The sequence below is a fragment of the Phoenix dactylifera genome, chromosome 16 (assembly GCF_051530095.1).
Source record: "Phoenix dactylifera cultivar Ajwa chromosome 16, Ajwa_hap1_PhDact_Kaust_v1.1, whole genome shotgun sequence".
Classification (NCBI taxonomy): domain Eukaryota; kingdom Viridiplantae; phylum Streptophyta; class Magnoliopsida; order Arecales; family Arecaceae; genus Phoenix; species Phoenix dactylifera.
The window spans coordinates 15,459,455-15,474,166 of record NC_143205.1 but is presented as its reverse complement, the minus strand read 5'-3'; the positions used below and the strand labels follow the sequence as shown (position 1 = coordinate 15,474,166).

Below are 14,712 nucleotides of genomic sequence, written 5' to 3'. Positions count from 1 at the left end.
ACATACCAGGAGGTTGTTCCTCCGGTTTTGAGTCATTGTCTTTTTCTTGATTCCACTGGTTACATCCACTTCAGAGTAGCGTTGGCAACCGTTGTACCAAAAAAAAAGGGGAACCTAAGGCTTTGCCGAGTTGTTCCTCTACGCTTCCATACACACCTGCCATCCATACACACCCTATCTAAGCAGACTGAGTTGAAGTTTGTAGAACCAAGGCTTTGCTGATCAAGGGCCAACTCAAAATCAAACTCCCAGTCTCTCACTCAGAGAGAAAAATGTTAATACTACCAAGCAAGCGTTTGGTGGTTACTTCTTGCAACTTTAATTAGATCATAAAAGGATAAGTTAATAATGTCGGCAATCTTTGTATATTCAAAGGGATCTTGAACAATCCCTCAACCATGCATTAAGGAAGCCAATGGAGAGCATCATGTTCATCATATCTTCCATCACATCTCCCTTGTGTCTTTTCTTTGGTGATGTTAAAATAGATTTAGGGGACTCTTGACATCGTCAGAAATAACTATGACTAATTCAACCATTAGGGTTTAAAGTTTTAATTGTTGTTGAAAATTAGAAAAGTAGTAGTTAGAGATGAGCTCCTCGCTATTGCCTCGATGGTCCAAACCTAGGTGGTGATCCCTCTTCTTCCATGACCTTGCCTCCCTGATCTCCACCCATCATTATAGTGGTCACTTTGGCACCTCCAAGTAAGTTGTTATCTTTGCCCTTAGATGAGAGAACCTCTCCTCCAACCCACCTCCACCCATCATCTTCACTTTTGATGACTATGCTGATATTTTCTCCAAACTTGCCCGCTTTAGCATCCTGATTTTATATTGGGAGTTGGACCACACTACTGCACACCTGGGTCGGCGGCGGCTTTTTGTCCTGCTCTTCATTTTTCTTCCCTTCATCAGCTTCTAGAGGTTAGAGCAAATATGAATAAGTTTGAGCGGAAGTAGGCTATGTTGTGGAGTCTCGAGAGCTCGAGCTAGATTCATGTGTTGAGGACTAGTAGTGGAAAGCAATGTGAGAATAGAAGGGGTTCGCTAGTGGATGGAAGGAGGGATGTATGACAAAAGTGATGGCAGATGCGATGAAGTTGGACATGACCTAACTTTATCACATTTTTTTTCAATAAATTACTAATATAATAGATACATTGCATACATATCAAAAGGTATTAATATCCGCAAAGATGATATATGTATAAAAGAAGATAAAAAAAAGGATGAAGATTTTTCTAGGCACTACATAGAGTATATACATTGCATACATATCAAAAGATATTAATATCCGCAAAGATGATATGCATAAAAGAAGATGAAAAATATGGATGAAGATTTTTCTAGGCATTACCTAGAGTACCCATATTTGGTAGGCCCTCCAAGAATTACTCGGTAATCTCCTCTTCATCCTTTTCTTCCTTCTCCCCCATTTCTTTTTTATTTGGACAGATACTGAGGTTTAGGTATTCAAGCATGAACTGAATGTGTATATGCATATATGTTATACATGCATGTGTTTGATTTTCTTTTTATTGTCCCTAGATTGCCAAATTAAATACATGACAATAGCATCAGGGTTTCATCTTGGGTGGGACCTTTTTTTTTCATTAAATTGGAAATCCACAATTACAGTGTAAGAAAAGAGATATAAAAACACAATATTTAGCTCATCATTTTGGAATCAAGTAGCTAAATTCTATCTATTTACGTAGAAAGTGAGATGCGCAGAATACCCCACAATTCAGCTCGATACATGCTTAATTTTTATCCCCATAAACCTACAGGGAAAATAAATTTTGTATCTATACCAAAACCAAACAACCTTGCATATGTTTTGACTCGCCCATGAATCACGTTTGTATTATTAGGAGCAATGAGTCTGGTCTTGCAATCTAGAGACACATGTGATACGGTCATATAGAGTTGTCATGGTGTTATATAAAAGCAAGTAAATTTGGTGCTTACCGTTTCATTTGATGGTTCAAAATAGCTATTGACCCTTGAACACTTGTCTAGACCAATGAAAAAAACACAGATTTTGGTTCAATGGAACTTCAAATAGTCTTATCAATGGCAGATACACCTTGTACCCTTGTTGCACCGGCCATAATTTCAAACCTTAACCAAGACCTAACTTTATCAAAATTAACCGAACCCAATCCAACCTAGTCAATCATGTTAGCCTGTTTTAACCCAAATCGAAGCCAACCCAAATTGTACCAGTACAAATAAGTAGCTAGAGCCCAAGACAGCCCATCCGCAGCACCCCCAACAAATCTAGACCGCACATCCAACCACCCAAACAGAAAGACTCCCCATCTGGACGGTCCAGATCTAGTCACTTTCCCATCACCCAAACCCCATGCAAAACCCTCTCTGTACAAAGCCCGCTCGAGATCGCCCTCGCGCTTTCCTTCCACCCTCCTAAAGAGAGAGAAAGGGGTCGTCGTCGTCGTCGTCGGCGGCGGCGGCGGCGGCGGAGAAGATGAAGACGATATTGGCGTCGGATACGATGGACATCCCGGAAGGGGTGAAGGTCCGGGTTAAGGCGAAGGTGATCGAGGTCAAGGGACCCCGCGGTAAACTCACCCGCAACTTCAAGCACCTGAACCTTGACTTCCAGCTTACCGACGGCGGCCAGAAGCTCAAGGTCGACGCTTGGTTTGGCTCGCGGAAGACAATGGCGGCCATCCGCACCGCCATCAGCCACGTCCAAAACCTCATCACCGGCGTCACCAAGGGCTTCCGCTACAAGATGCGCTTCGTCTACGCCCACTTCCCCATCAACGCCTCCATCACCAACTCCAATAGCACCATTGAGATCCGTAACTTTCTTGGTGAGAAGAAAGTCAGATCGGTTCCCTTTTGATCTCGTTCTTGCTGAAGATTGGATCTTTATTTGATTGCTTTCTCGTTTTTTTTTTTGATCTGGTGGTGGATCGGCTCGTTAGGTTTCGATCTTTGTTCGCTAGGGTTTCTGAGATGTTTGATGATTGGAACATGGTGAGATGTGGCTTCTTTGGGTTCCTTTTGATTGCATTCAAGTTTTATTTTTTATTTTTTAAAATTCTATCAACCATTTGGGGCGTTGTGCTAAAATCACCATGCTTTCCTTTGATTGATGCCATGGTGGATCGATTTAAGTTGTCGTGGTGAAGGTATGTGGTATATTTGGTGAGGGATCATTCTGGCGAATGGGTTTTGGGATTTTGACTTATGTTTTCTGAGATTTCAGTCGATTTTTAGGTCTATCATGCGGCTGTGATTGTTTTTTTATGTTGATGTGGTGGATCAATTTGTTTAACTTGCAATGCCAAGATACCTTTTCTCTTTGTTTCTGATTTTTTTGGAGTTATAACAGTTATATGGCAACACCAGATGGAAATTATTGTTTTTTTATTAAAATAATGTGGCAGATCATCCTGCTTAAATATTGCATTTTAGAGTTTTTGTGATGTTTTGCAATGAAATCACTGCAGAGACGGGTTGTGGGAGTCTGGTTTCTTAAATTTTTTTGATAATTTTCTTTATGATCATATTCCAGATCGTTGGTTTCTTAAAATCATGTATTCCTTGTAACACATTAGAGTCTATCTGATTAACAATGTCATGTTACTTATTAGTTTTTACTTTTGCACAAACCCAATCGCTTTACTGATGCTTCAAATTTGCATAAAAACATGCACAATAAAAAACACATCCAATTGAGTTTCCCACTAATAGATGCATCTTTTAGAATTCCGATTTACACAGTCAGAGATATGATTTAAGTGCAACGGCGCGTGTTATTTCCCTCAGGTGCTATCTCTAAGGGTCTTGAGAAAAGAATTTTGTTCCATGTCAGGGAGAAAGTAGCATCTAAACTGGCATAAAGCGTTGGCTTTAGAGAACATATTAGACCTTGATGAACTTTCATTCTTAGGGTTTGTGGTAACATTTGTTAGAAAATAAGTAAAAGCATGCCCCATTGCTCCATCACTTGTCAACACAGTTCTTTCTTATGTCGCAATGCTTTGTCTGTTTAGCTCTTGCTTTCACCTAAATATAATAATGAATTTCATCAATTAGCCTTGACAACAAAAAGATACTATCAGCTATTATTGTTAATAGTGGTTTCCATTATGGTAGACATGCCTTGGAATGCTTGGGTGACCTTTGTCTAGCTTAGCCATCATGTCCATGACTGACTAGGTTTTTGGATACTTACTCCAGGGATGTCATTTTTCTTTTTATAGGAGGCTTGCCTATTTACCAGGTGCTTACCTATTTAGACATATCAATATACGCATGTTGGTGCATGCAAACACCGGCATTGACACAAGATGCTTGCTTTTCTTCACGGTCCGGCCTATGGTGACAATGTGAAGAGTAAAGGACAATTCGATCGCCAAAATTAGACTTTGAAGTTCACACACAATGGAAGGCAAACTGTATTAAAGAACCCAACACTCTATGAAGGAAGTTCTCTTTGAAAATTTTATTAATATAAAAAGATCAACCCTTCCATGCAATACATTAGAAGCATATATAGGACCCCTAATTCAGGCATTAAACTTGGTACAAAATCATACTAGAAATAGGATCTAATAATTAGGAAATGTGTTAGAATTATTCGACTTCAAATATAGAAACCCGATGAAAATTTGATATTGTTTTCACTGAAAAATTTATATGAAAATTTGGTGACAATTTTTTGAATAAAATCAAATATTTGTTTGTCGAAGACTCCACCTGAGAATCCGCTGGTCCCTGTAAAGCTTAGCATGATCTAGCTGGTCACAATACCTACTGGCTGCACCCCGAACTATATCATAATGTATCTCAACTTGAATTATTGTCCTTGTTTTGAAGTTATATATGTTCATATTTACTTGTTGCGTTTCTTCTTATAAATAACATAGATTCATCTGTGAAGTAAGATACAAGTGAGTTACATGAGATTGAAGCTCCAAAGAAAAATCATTTTGCTTTAGAAAATTATGAAATTAACTTATACTTGAAGTCCTAAACAATGGAGTTATATGCTTAAGCAACTTAGATGACTAAATAAATTCAGAGATTGCATGCATGTGTATGGGTAGGTGCATGGACATGTATACGAGTGTGTGTTCATTTGCATGTCTATTGTATATTCAATAGCTTTTTAAATATGAGTTTAGTATAAATTTTATAAAGTACAGTTTATCCTGAAATTGTGCTTAACTTTTTATCATGATTTGCATAAACTGTGCGCTGCATATTACTTGAGGAACTTGTAAATGTTGGCCTATTGAAAATGGTACAATATCCAGTACTATAAATAAATACATGGATTAGAGGATATTAAGTTTCTTCTAACCATGCTAGCTGCAAGCACTCTAGAATGTTCTGAGCTACAGGTTAGATCCAGCCCTTGGATATCTTGCCATTTTGATAACCATTGTGTCAGCGTGAAACCATGCTGATGCAACATAGTCCCTAATTTGTAGTCACCAGTAAAGGCGTAGTTTGTTGGTAGTAAGATTTTTGCTTTTGGATCTAGATTTGAGTCTGATTGACAGATTTTGTTTTGTAAAGATACATACATGTTCGCTATGCTTTAATTCTTAGTGATCATATGAAGCATGCATGGGCACATAGTAACTTGTATAGGTGTATGTATCTGTATATGTATTTATGCCTCTATAAATGCCTATAAATCAGTATATGTGCATCCAATATGGTATTCTTAGTGATCATAACTTGTACATGTATGTATCTAATATATATCTTTATGCATTGATAAGTGCCCATGCATATGCATACCACTTTTATGTACTTCCCAACTGTTATATAATTTGCTGATTTGGATTTCTTATAACAAGTCTATGTACATTGCACAGCTTATAAAAAATTAAGATCACTTGCAAAGAAAATATGAAGTACTTACAGTGATAATTTAATTTATTTGGGAATACACCTTAAACATTTCAAGCAATTTTTTCTCACAGTCATTTTACTTCCCTTTCCAATGTAATCCTTTTCAGTTCACTTTGCAAATTTGTTTGTTCTTAGACCTTTATGCTTTAACTTACACTGTGGTAAGAACTTTAAAAGTGTCTGGATTTGTTCTTGGAAAGGAAACTGGATATCATATCTTTATTCTGTTGTTACCATAGCATTATAGTGGGCAGAAAATAATCAAATGCTTTCTGCCTTAGCAAAATTCAAACCATATATTGATGTTCAATCCTCAATGCTGCAGGTGCGGAAAGTGGATATGCTTGAAGGAGTGACAATTGTTCGGTCCGACAAGGTCAAGGATGAGCTTATTATTGAGGGTAGTGATATTGAACTTGTTTCCCGATCTGCTGCCTTGATCGACCACGTTAACATCTAAATTGCTGGTGAATTTGTGATTGAATTTAATACATACTTTGTTGTCTTACAGTTTCTGCGTGAGAAACTAACACCATAGCTATTTTCTTTTTTTGTGTTGACAGAAATGCCACGTAAAGAATAAGGATATTAGAAAGTTTTTGGATGGAATTTATGTTAGCGAGAAAGGAACCATGGTTGGAGAATAGTAGGTGAGCTCTTTAGTCAATCTTTTAGGTGTATTTGTTTTGTCTAAGAGGGGTATGCTAAAATATTTTTGTAGTCTGCTCAATGTAATGGTGGAGTTTAGACATGGAAGCAAGATTTTGAGATATTCCCTAATATTCTGAATGATTTGAATCTCTCCTTCATTTATGCTTGTGAGTTGGAACTTTGTTAGTCTCAATGTTCAATATGTTCAGGTTGTTTGAATTAATATTTTTTTGATTAAGATCGTTACCTCCTAGCTACTGGACATCTTTTCAGCATTAGCATAGGTGATTGGACTACTGAATCGGTAGTTCTTTGTAGGATCACTTAATTGAGGTGATCTGTCTGGGTCCTGGTTTTTGGTGCATTTTGTGGATCATGGGGATCCAACCGTTCGGCCACAGGACCAAGGCTGGTGGGAAAAGGCTATTTGTGGTTGCAAAGGAATAAGTGAACTGGGTTGGGAGCTCACAAACCAAAGTTTTACATAATCCGTGTATAGACTTTGGATGCACTGGTTCATTTTCTGGCTGGGTTGCTATGGTTGCAGTAGATCATGAATTGGTTGACGTATCAAATGAATTTTTCCAAGTCAATCTAATCACACAATGTTGAAAGAAACAAGGAATGGTATACAGGGCTGAACATCAATGACCAGGCACATGATGAGTTATTGGGAATACACATGACTTATTCATTTCAATCTTTTATGTGATACTTCTTTTTTTTTGTAGACGATACAAACATTTTCAGCTTATTTGTGTGCCCATGTAGTACAGTTTCAAGGTTTTTTCACCCAGATCTTGGTCTGTATTGGTATCAGCCATATACCTATCAATATGGTGTATACAAATTCGTTACCCTTGTTTTCTCTATTGGTATTAGTCAATATATCGTGAGATATGCTGGCTGAGAGGATGGCAATAGATGAACCTGGGGTTTTCTAATCTCCCTATGAATGTTTTTGATGATTAAATTTTAAAATTAATATCTTACAATGGTATTTGATCTTGTTTTTATTGAGTCTATGGGTATATTATAATATATCTTCTTTCCAACAAAAGAGCTGAGATCTTTGCTCTTATCTTAGATTCCTGACTTTTATTGCCTTGGCAGACATCAACCGGCATCTTGGGTCATCTCAGTATCCGCCATCCACCAAGACTCATAATCAGGGCATGTGCTCTCACTCCAGTACTGGTATGCCCCTCACTACAGACATGATCTTTGGCTTTCACTAGACAGACCAGTCATGGCTTGTCGAGTGAGCTTTGGAGTAGGTTAAAGAATGAGCTGCGCCGCACTTTGATGAGCTTTGCCTGTTGAGGCTTTAATTGATCATGTCAAGGGGCTATATAGCTACATGTTTTATGCTTAATTCTTTGTTGGAAGAAGCTAGTGTTCTGGTACCTCAATTTGAGGACTGCAAATAGGGTAGTGAATTGGGATGCTAGCATCTTGGTAATGGTAGCAAGTTTCAGTGTGCCACTTTGTTGTAGGATCCGATTGTTCAGTTGCAGCTTTACTAAGAATTTTAGGTGCTGAGTATGCATGCATATCTGAAACTATCTTAAAGTGCAGGAAACTTTTACAAGCAGGAAATCTTTATCGGCTATGCAATTCCGGCCTGCAACTTGCATCTAATTTGTTGGGGAGGTCGGTTTAAATGGGAAAAGAATCACTTTTATTTATAGTCCATCAAAATATGCCATGCACATAAGTGATAAAATTCTCCTGTAACTTTGGCTGCGGGCTATCCATTGCCATAGAGATTTATTCTTTCACTATAATAAATTTTCTGTTGCCTTTAATGCCAAATAACATGAGTCCTTTTTGGAGAATTGTGTGTGGAATACTACAAAGAGTTGCTGCATGGTGCTAAAGTGCACCTTTCAGCTTTAAGTTGCCAGAAATGGAGGTGGTGGATGCCTTCATCCACACTGTTTCTGAAATGCAGACAATTGGCATTGATTTCAGAGCTCTTTGGAAAAGATGTTGAAATCTACACTATTGCGCCAGCTTTAAGAAGTTTATTTCAGATTCTATGGAGGCCTTGTGAAGCGCAGTTGAGTTGGCATCATCCCATCCTTGGAATTAAAAAGAGTAGATGAATGCCACTAATGTCTTGAAGCATCTTATGCTCTCACTAGTGTAAATGACTACCTTAGACTAAATGGCACAGCCAGAAGTTCCACCGTATTTTCCACGGGCTATTCTAAATTCTAAGGTCAGCCTTTTGCAAGAGCGTGCGTATATGGAATGTGCTCGTAGAGAGGTTAAAATTTTGCCAGTAGTTTATGAAACTTTCATCCTTAGCTGTGGTCTGTGACATTGGTTGATGCAGTCGGTTTCTCATTCGAAACTGAGGGTTTGATTAGACCTTCAGATATTTGTTTTAAACTGATGAAAATTACAAAACTAGTGTATGAAGATATCAATATCTAAATCTAGAGAGCTCGCACTTACGGCCTATTTATTTTTAACTCGACAAGATCTTCCCTTGGTCGAGCAATATCTTTGCAGTTCTTACCTTTTCGACACTTTTGAACTAAGATGCCATTCCCACTCCTCAGTTAAAAAATCTGCCAATTAGTTCTAGTATTAGTGCAATTAGAATAGTATATGTGCAATTTTGACTGCAATACTAAATTGCTAGATTAAGACGCTAGTGTGGATCATGTATCGTGTGCTTATTTTGTTTCAAGATGCAAGCGAAACTATCTGATCATTAACTTGTAAGGACATTCTGCTCCATTTTGCACCCTGTGTAGGTATCATGAATTCAGCCTAGTTTGTTGAACCTAACCTGTTTCACAATGACACCATTTCATAAAGCAACATACAGTTGGAAGATTTCCTTTTTGTTTTTTTAATAATAGTGGATTCCTCTTTGATATTATTGTTTTTGTTTTGAGCATCATATCGAGTCAAGATGCTAGAGAGAGGTGGGGGAGAGAGAGAAAATGCTTTAAAACTACATATTATATACAAAATTTAAGCAACCAGCTTGAAAGTTCAGGTGATGCTTGCCTCATGGTTCTTAGTGCATCATCTTTAGAGTGTCTTTAGTAGTCCTATTACCTTTCAGAAACTTTTCTAAAAGGAGAAACTTCTGAAGTTTTTGTTCAATCATTCGTAGCACGAATCCAGTACTATTATACACTACTTTACACTCAGTAAGAGTTTGCTCAGATTGCGATCGACAAACAATTCCCATATTTATCCTTCGAAGCATAGACCATGTAAAGTACCCAAAAATGTTCCAATTCAGAAAGTTGTTTCTAGAAAAGAAAAAAAAAAGAGCTCCGACAAAGCTATGAAACATATATGCTAGATTGAGTATGGGATCTTATCAAATAAAACAATATCATGATAAAATTTTCCAATTCAAATAAATTAACACACCCCATGTTAGGGGCTGTGGAAACTTCTTTCTTGATATTTGTTTATCATCTGAGATTGTGTTTAGCCATCTGAAGATGAAGTGGAGAATCTCATCTCTCGGATCGGAGTGATAACAAATCTAGAGGTATTCCAGTGTTGGTTGATATGTTTCTCCTGTTTCTCTCTTGAATCAAGAGGAAAAGAATAAGCTATGGTGGGTGTACAATAAAGGTGGATATTTTTAAAAATATTGTAGGATGGTTAAACATCATGATCAAATAACTGTCCATTGAGCCTTTGGTTTATATAGTAGCAAAGGTTCTTCATCTTACATTATATTAAAAGGACTGCTAAATTCACCATAATCTATGGGCTTCAATGTGATGGGTGTCACTGCACAACCCCCTTCAGCTATATCATGCCTGCCACAAATTAAACTCAGAAACAACAGAAGAGGATATGACCCGAGACCTCTAAGTATATAAGAATGATGACCACATTGGTTTGATGATAGGCCTTGCCTTCACACTACTAGCTATTAGCTTGGATTTTGTAACAACCTAGGACCTCACCCAATAAAACTAGCTGAAGATATTATTTGGGTTCCTTAATCTTATATAAGTATTTAAGATCTACCCAACGAATAATCAATGTGAGACTAAATGCACATCCGCACGGGTTTTTATAGGTTTTGTTGTAGAGCATCTTTATTTTCTGATGTAAAAGATAGGCAGCTATCCATCAATCCTGCATATTCTTTATTTAGTTATTGAATCCATGAGTGCAGTTGTCTTAACAATCAATTTCACTGAAGATAGAGCAGATCTTGGAATGTGAATTAAGTGGTGGGAAGCAATGCAGAGTCGTGATACCATCCTTGTTGTCTCGGACAAGTTTCGCTATCATAATCATAACCATCAAACCTTATTCCAATTGTTTGCAACAAACTGATTCCAAGTTGCAATCGATGCATATATATCCAGGACTTATCATTGAAGATTGGATAAGCGATCCCTAAGAATTTTTCCTATCTTGTGTTGATGTTTCAATCTACAAAGCTTACAGACACCTGGCATCCATGAAGTAGCTGGAAATGCTGAGAGACCAAAAGAAGGAGATGATTAGTGATGGATTGATGGATTCACCGGCTCCATGTGAGGAAATACGGAGCACCTTCAACATCCCGTCATGGAGGGAGCATTAGATACCACCTCTAAGGGAACGGAAACTAAGGAGTGGACAATATTTCACTCCCACCACCCTTGGATGCCAAGGCCACAAGTTGGTAGCTAGTAGCGTGTTCAGCTTTCACAGGGAAACAATTTAGACAGGAGAAAAAGACTAGAAATTCTGAAGAAGAAAAAGGGAATCATCTAAAGTTCATAAAGTTAATGCAATCAAAAAGAAAAAGAAATAAAAAAATCTAATACGTGATTCTAAAATTCTTGCATATATTTATTATTTCTTCTTATTGAAACAAATATACGATCACAAGACCACTAAACAATAGTAGCAACAAAAGCAACACCACCAAAGAACTAGCATCATTTCTTTGTGAACCATTAGTAGCACTTCATGAATATATTATATAACTTGCGCAGTATTAATGACTTTTCACCAATTTGATTGCTTGAGTTTCTTCATGGGGATAAAAAGATTGCTGGAGACTACTTGGTGAATAATTTGGGAATCCTTCTAAGCATATTGTGACTTTGGGAACAGTTTATTTAGAGCATTAGATGGGCGAATTAATATGCATGCATCCGATGCTCCTCCTCTGATAGGTGGTAAATTGCGTTGGTTTCATCCATGCAAGCTTATAAAGTCATGATGTGACCCTGAGAGAATTTTGGCTCCCTAGGCCTTAAATAGCTGGTGCTGTGATAGCGAAGTCTTCAAGTCTTTGATCCCACATTAAGCTTTCTACTATAGTGGTTGAGATGGGGTGGTGCGAAGAGTGGAAGCCAACTCTTGCAATGCTGGGCGTCGCTGTGTCGCTCGCTGCCATGAACACCATGATCAAGAGTGTCATTGATGAGGGGATGAACAGGCTCGTCCTCATCACTCTCCGCCAATTGGTTGCTACTTTGTTCATGGCTCCCATCGCCCACTTTCGAGAAAGGTATGTGAGGGATGTAACAACATACTGTCTCATAAGGTTTCTAAAGGATTATAATGGAGATCATAATCTATGACAATGGCTGGTGATTGCAGGAAGACTAGACCAAAGCTCACAGTTGAAAGCTTTGTGTATCTTTTCTTCAGTGCGTTGTTCGGGTAATGAAATGGGAGGAGTTCTTGGAGGCTTGAGCAGAATTTTAACTTCAGAATCTTGAGAATTAGATATTGAATTGATGAGAGGTTGTGCATTTGTTTCAGGGCTTCTCTCACGCAGTATCTCTTCTTCTTAGGTTTGAAATACACTACAGCAACGTTCGCATGCGCTTTTCTTAACATGGCTCCTGTGTTCACCTTCCTGCTGGCCTTGCCCTTCCGGTGCTTTCTCTCTCCCTCTCCCTTTGTGTAGTTTGTTGAAGTGGACTGATTTCCCTTTTATTAAGAAGGGATAACTGGTTTTATGCTCTCCTACAAGGTCGACCTTCATTTGAAATTTCTCAATATTGCCCTCAGAATCCATGTGGGCGTGTACTTGGTCCCATATTGGTTGTGTATTGGGAAAAGCTTGGATACTTATACAAGACTAAGGAATCCACATAATCCTTTTTGCTAGCTTTTTTAGGCGAGGTCCTGATTGTTACAAATGATATCTAAGATAGATGCAGCCCATGATTCATACGGACTGGAAGATGTCACGGCCCTTTTAGGATTGATTATAGGCTGATTGTGGTGTTTATAATTAGATTTGAACCTTTAATCCGGTGATGATCTTAGAGTTTAAATGGATAGGACGAATATCTAGTCTCATATTGGTTGTATGCTGGATAGATCTTGTGCACTCATATAAAGCTAAAGAATCCAAACAATATCTCTCGACTAGTCTTTTTGGTCAAGATTCCGAATTGTTACAAATATATAAAGATCTATGCAGGCAAATGTTTGGTTCTACATTGGTTATGCATTATAGAGAGCTGGAATATTGATATAGGACCAAGAAACCTAACGAATAATTTCTGATTAGCTTGTTCGAGTGAGGCCAATTACCATCTTGTCCATTTCGCAAATCGTAGAGTCGACCTTCGACTCCCTATGGGTAGATTGAGCTCATAATGATACTAAGAAGAAAAATCTAGCAAATTACGTATACAGTTTATGGAAGAATTTTCTCGAAACTGTATGGAGGAATTTATAGCAGACAAGTTTCTTATGTGTTCTTTTTTTCTAAAAAAAATTGAGAAATTCATTTGGTTCGATATGAGGGAGGGTTCTGGCAGATCCCCCTACTTCCACACTTGTTCTTTTGTCATGATAGCTATGAATAAATGGAATAGTTTGTGGCGTCCATGACAATCTTTCTTTGTTATCTCCTATAGTTTGGAGACACTAGATGTGAAGACCAGAGCAGGGACTGCAAAGTTGCTTGGGGCAATCATATGTCTTAGTGGAGCAATGCTCCTCACTTTTTATAAAGGTGTGGCCTTAACCAACACTTCCCACCAGCCAGTGGCATCAGAGCAACAAGAGGGACACAGTACTGCAGGCTACAGCACAAAGAAGTGGATCATGGGTTCAATTGCCTATCTTGCTGGTTGTCTTACTTGGTCTTCATGGTTCCTCATCCAATCCAAAGTTGCTAAGAAGTATCCATCACTCTACTCTGGCACTGCCCTTATATTTTTCCTTAGCTTCCTTCAAGCAGCAGTATTGACTTTAGCCACAGAGAGGAGCTTCTCTGTGTGGGCTTTGCAAAGGAAGCTGGAGATCATTACCGTAATCGTCGCAGTAAGCATGACATATTCACAATCTGCATCTTCTTCTCCAAAATGAAAAGAAAAAACATATTTGTGATTCACATCTCACTTATTTATGGTACATACACAATGGTGCTAAGAAAGAATAGGGTTGACTTCTAAAAAGAGTTCCTAAAAAGAGCAGTCATCACTTTGATGATCCACAGCACTTACTTCATCCTTTTTCGATCCTCCCTTCTCCCTTTAAATCTACCAGTATTATTCTGAGAGTCATCTGAAAATGAACTACTTGCATGGCAAACATGACTATCAGTATTCAAAAAAAAAAAAACAGTTAAACTCGTAGGCAATGAAACATTTACTTGAAATAAACTTCATGGTTGTCCAGGGAATAGCAGGATCCGGATTTGGCTTCTTGGCAATGTCATGGTGTGTGGAGAAGAGAGGCCCAGTCTTTACTGCTGCATTCACTCCTCTCGTACAAATTATTGTGGCTGGCATTGACTTCTCCATCCTCCACGAACCCCTTTACCTTGGAAGGTATTGAGCTATCTGCCATCCCAATAAGCTCTTCTAGAGATTGCACCCATCAAGTATTGCAAGCTAACTTCTGTTATTTATCTGCCGTGGCTAGTGTTTTGGGGTCTGTTCTTGTGATTGCTGGCCTTTATTTTCTTCTGTGGGGAAAGAGCAAGGAGGCCAGTAGTTCTGCAGGGAAGACAGTAGAAGAAAATGGCGAAGGCCAGTAGTTCTCATTTGAAGCGCAAGGCAAGTGTTTTTTAGATTTAAGTTACAGGGGCCCTTATGGTATCTCATAAACATTCCAAACTATTGGCTCTATACTCTGCTATCATCTCACATGTGCACTCTAGTCTATGCCTCCTCTTTCTCTCTCTCAGTTTGGG

General features: G+C 38.3%; 2 protein-coding genes across 2 annotated transcripts; both read left to right on the top strand.

The window, feature by feature from the left end:
* The first annotated feature begins 2,408 nt into the window (after window positions 1-2,408).
* On the top strand, window positions 2,409-6,719 carry LOC103706408 (large ribosomal subunit protein uL6-like). The gene is made up of 3 exons (XM_008790497.5): window positions 2,409-2,856; window positions 6,232-6,354; window positions 6,470-6,719. Exons 1-3 carry the CDS (start codon window positions 2,494-2,496, stop codon window positions 6,551-6,553), a joined length of 570 nt encoding a protein of 189 aa, XP_008788719.4. The 5' UTR covers window positions 2,409-2,493; the 3' UTR covers window positions 6,554-6,719.
* A 4,992-nt stretch (window positions 6,720-11,711) lies between these two features.
* On the top strand, window positions 11,712-14,647 carry UMAMIT32 (nodulin MtN21 /EamA-like transporter family protein). The gene is made up of 6 exons (XM_008790496.6): window positions 11,712-12,060; window positions 12,153-12,215; window positions 12,318-12,434; window positions 13,430-13,838; window positions 14,196-14,347; window positions 14,442-14,647. The coding sequence occupies exons 1-6, from the start codon at window positions 11,879-11,881 to the stop codon at window positions 14,554-14,556; spliced, it is 1,038 nt and encodes a 345-aa protein (XP_008788718.3). The 5' UTR covers window positions 11,712-11,878; the 3' UTR covers window positions 14,557-14,647.
* The last annotated feature ends 65 nt before the right edge of the window (window positions 14,648-14,712 follow it).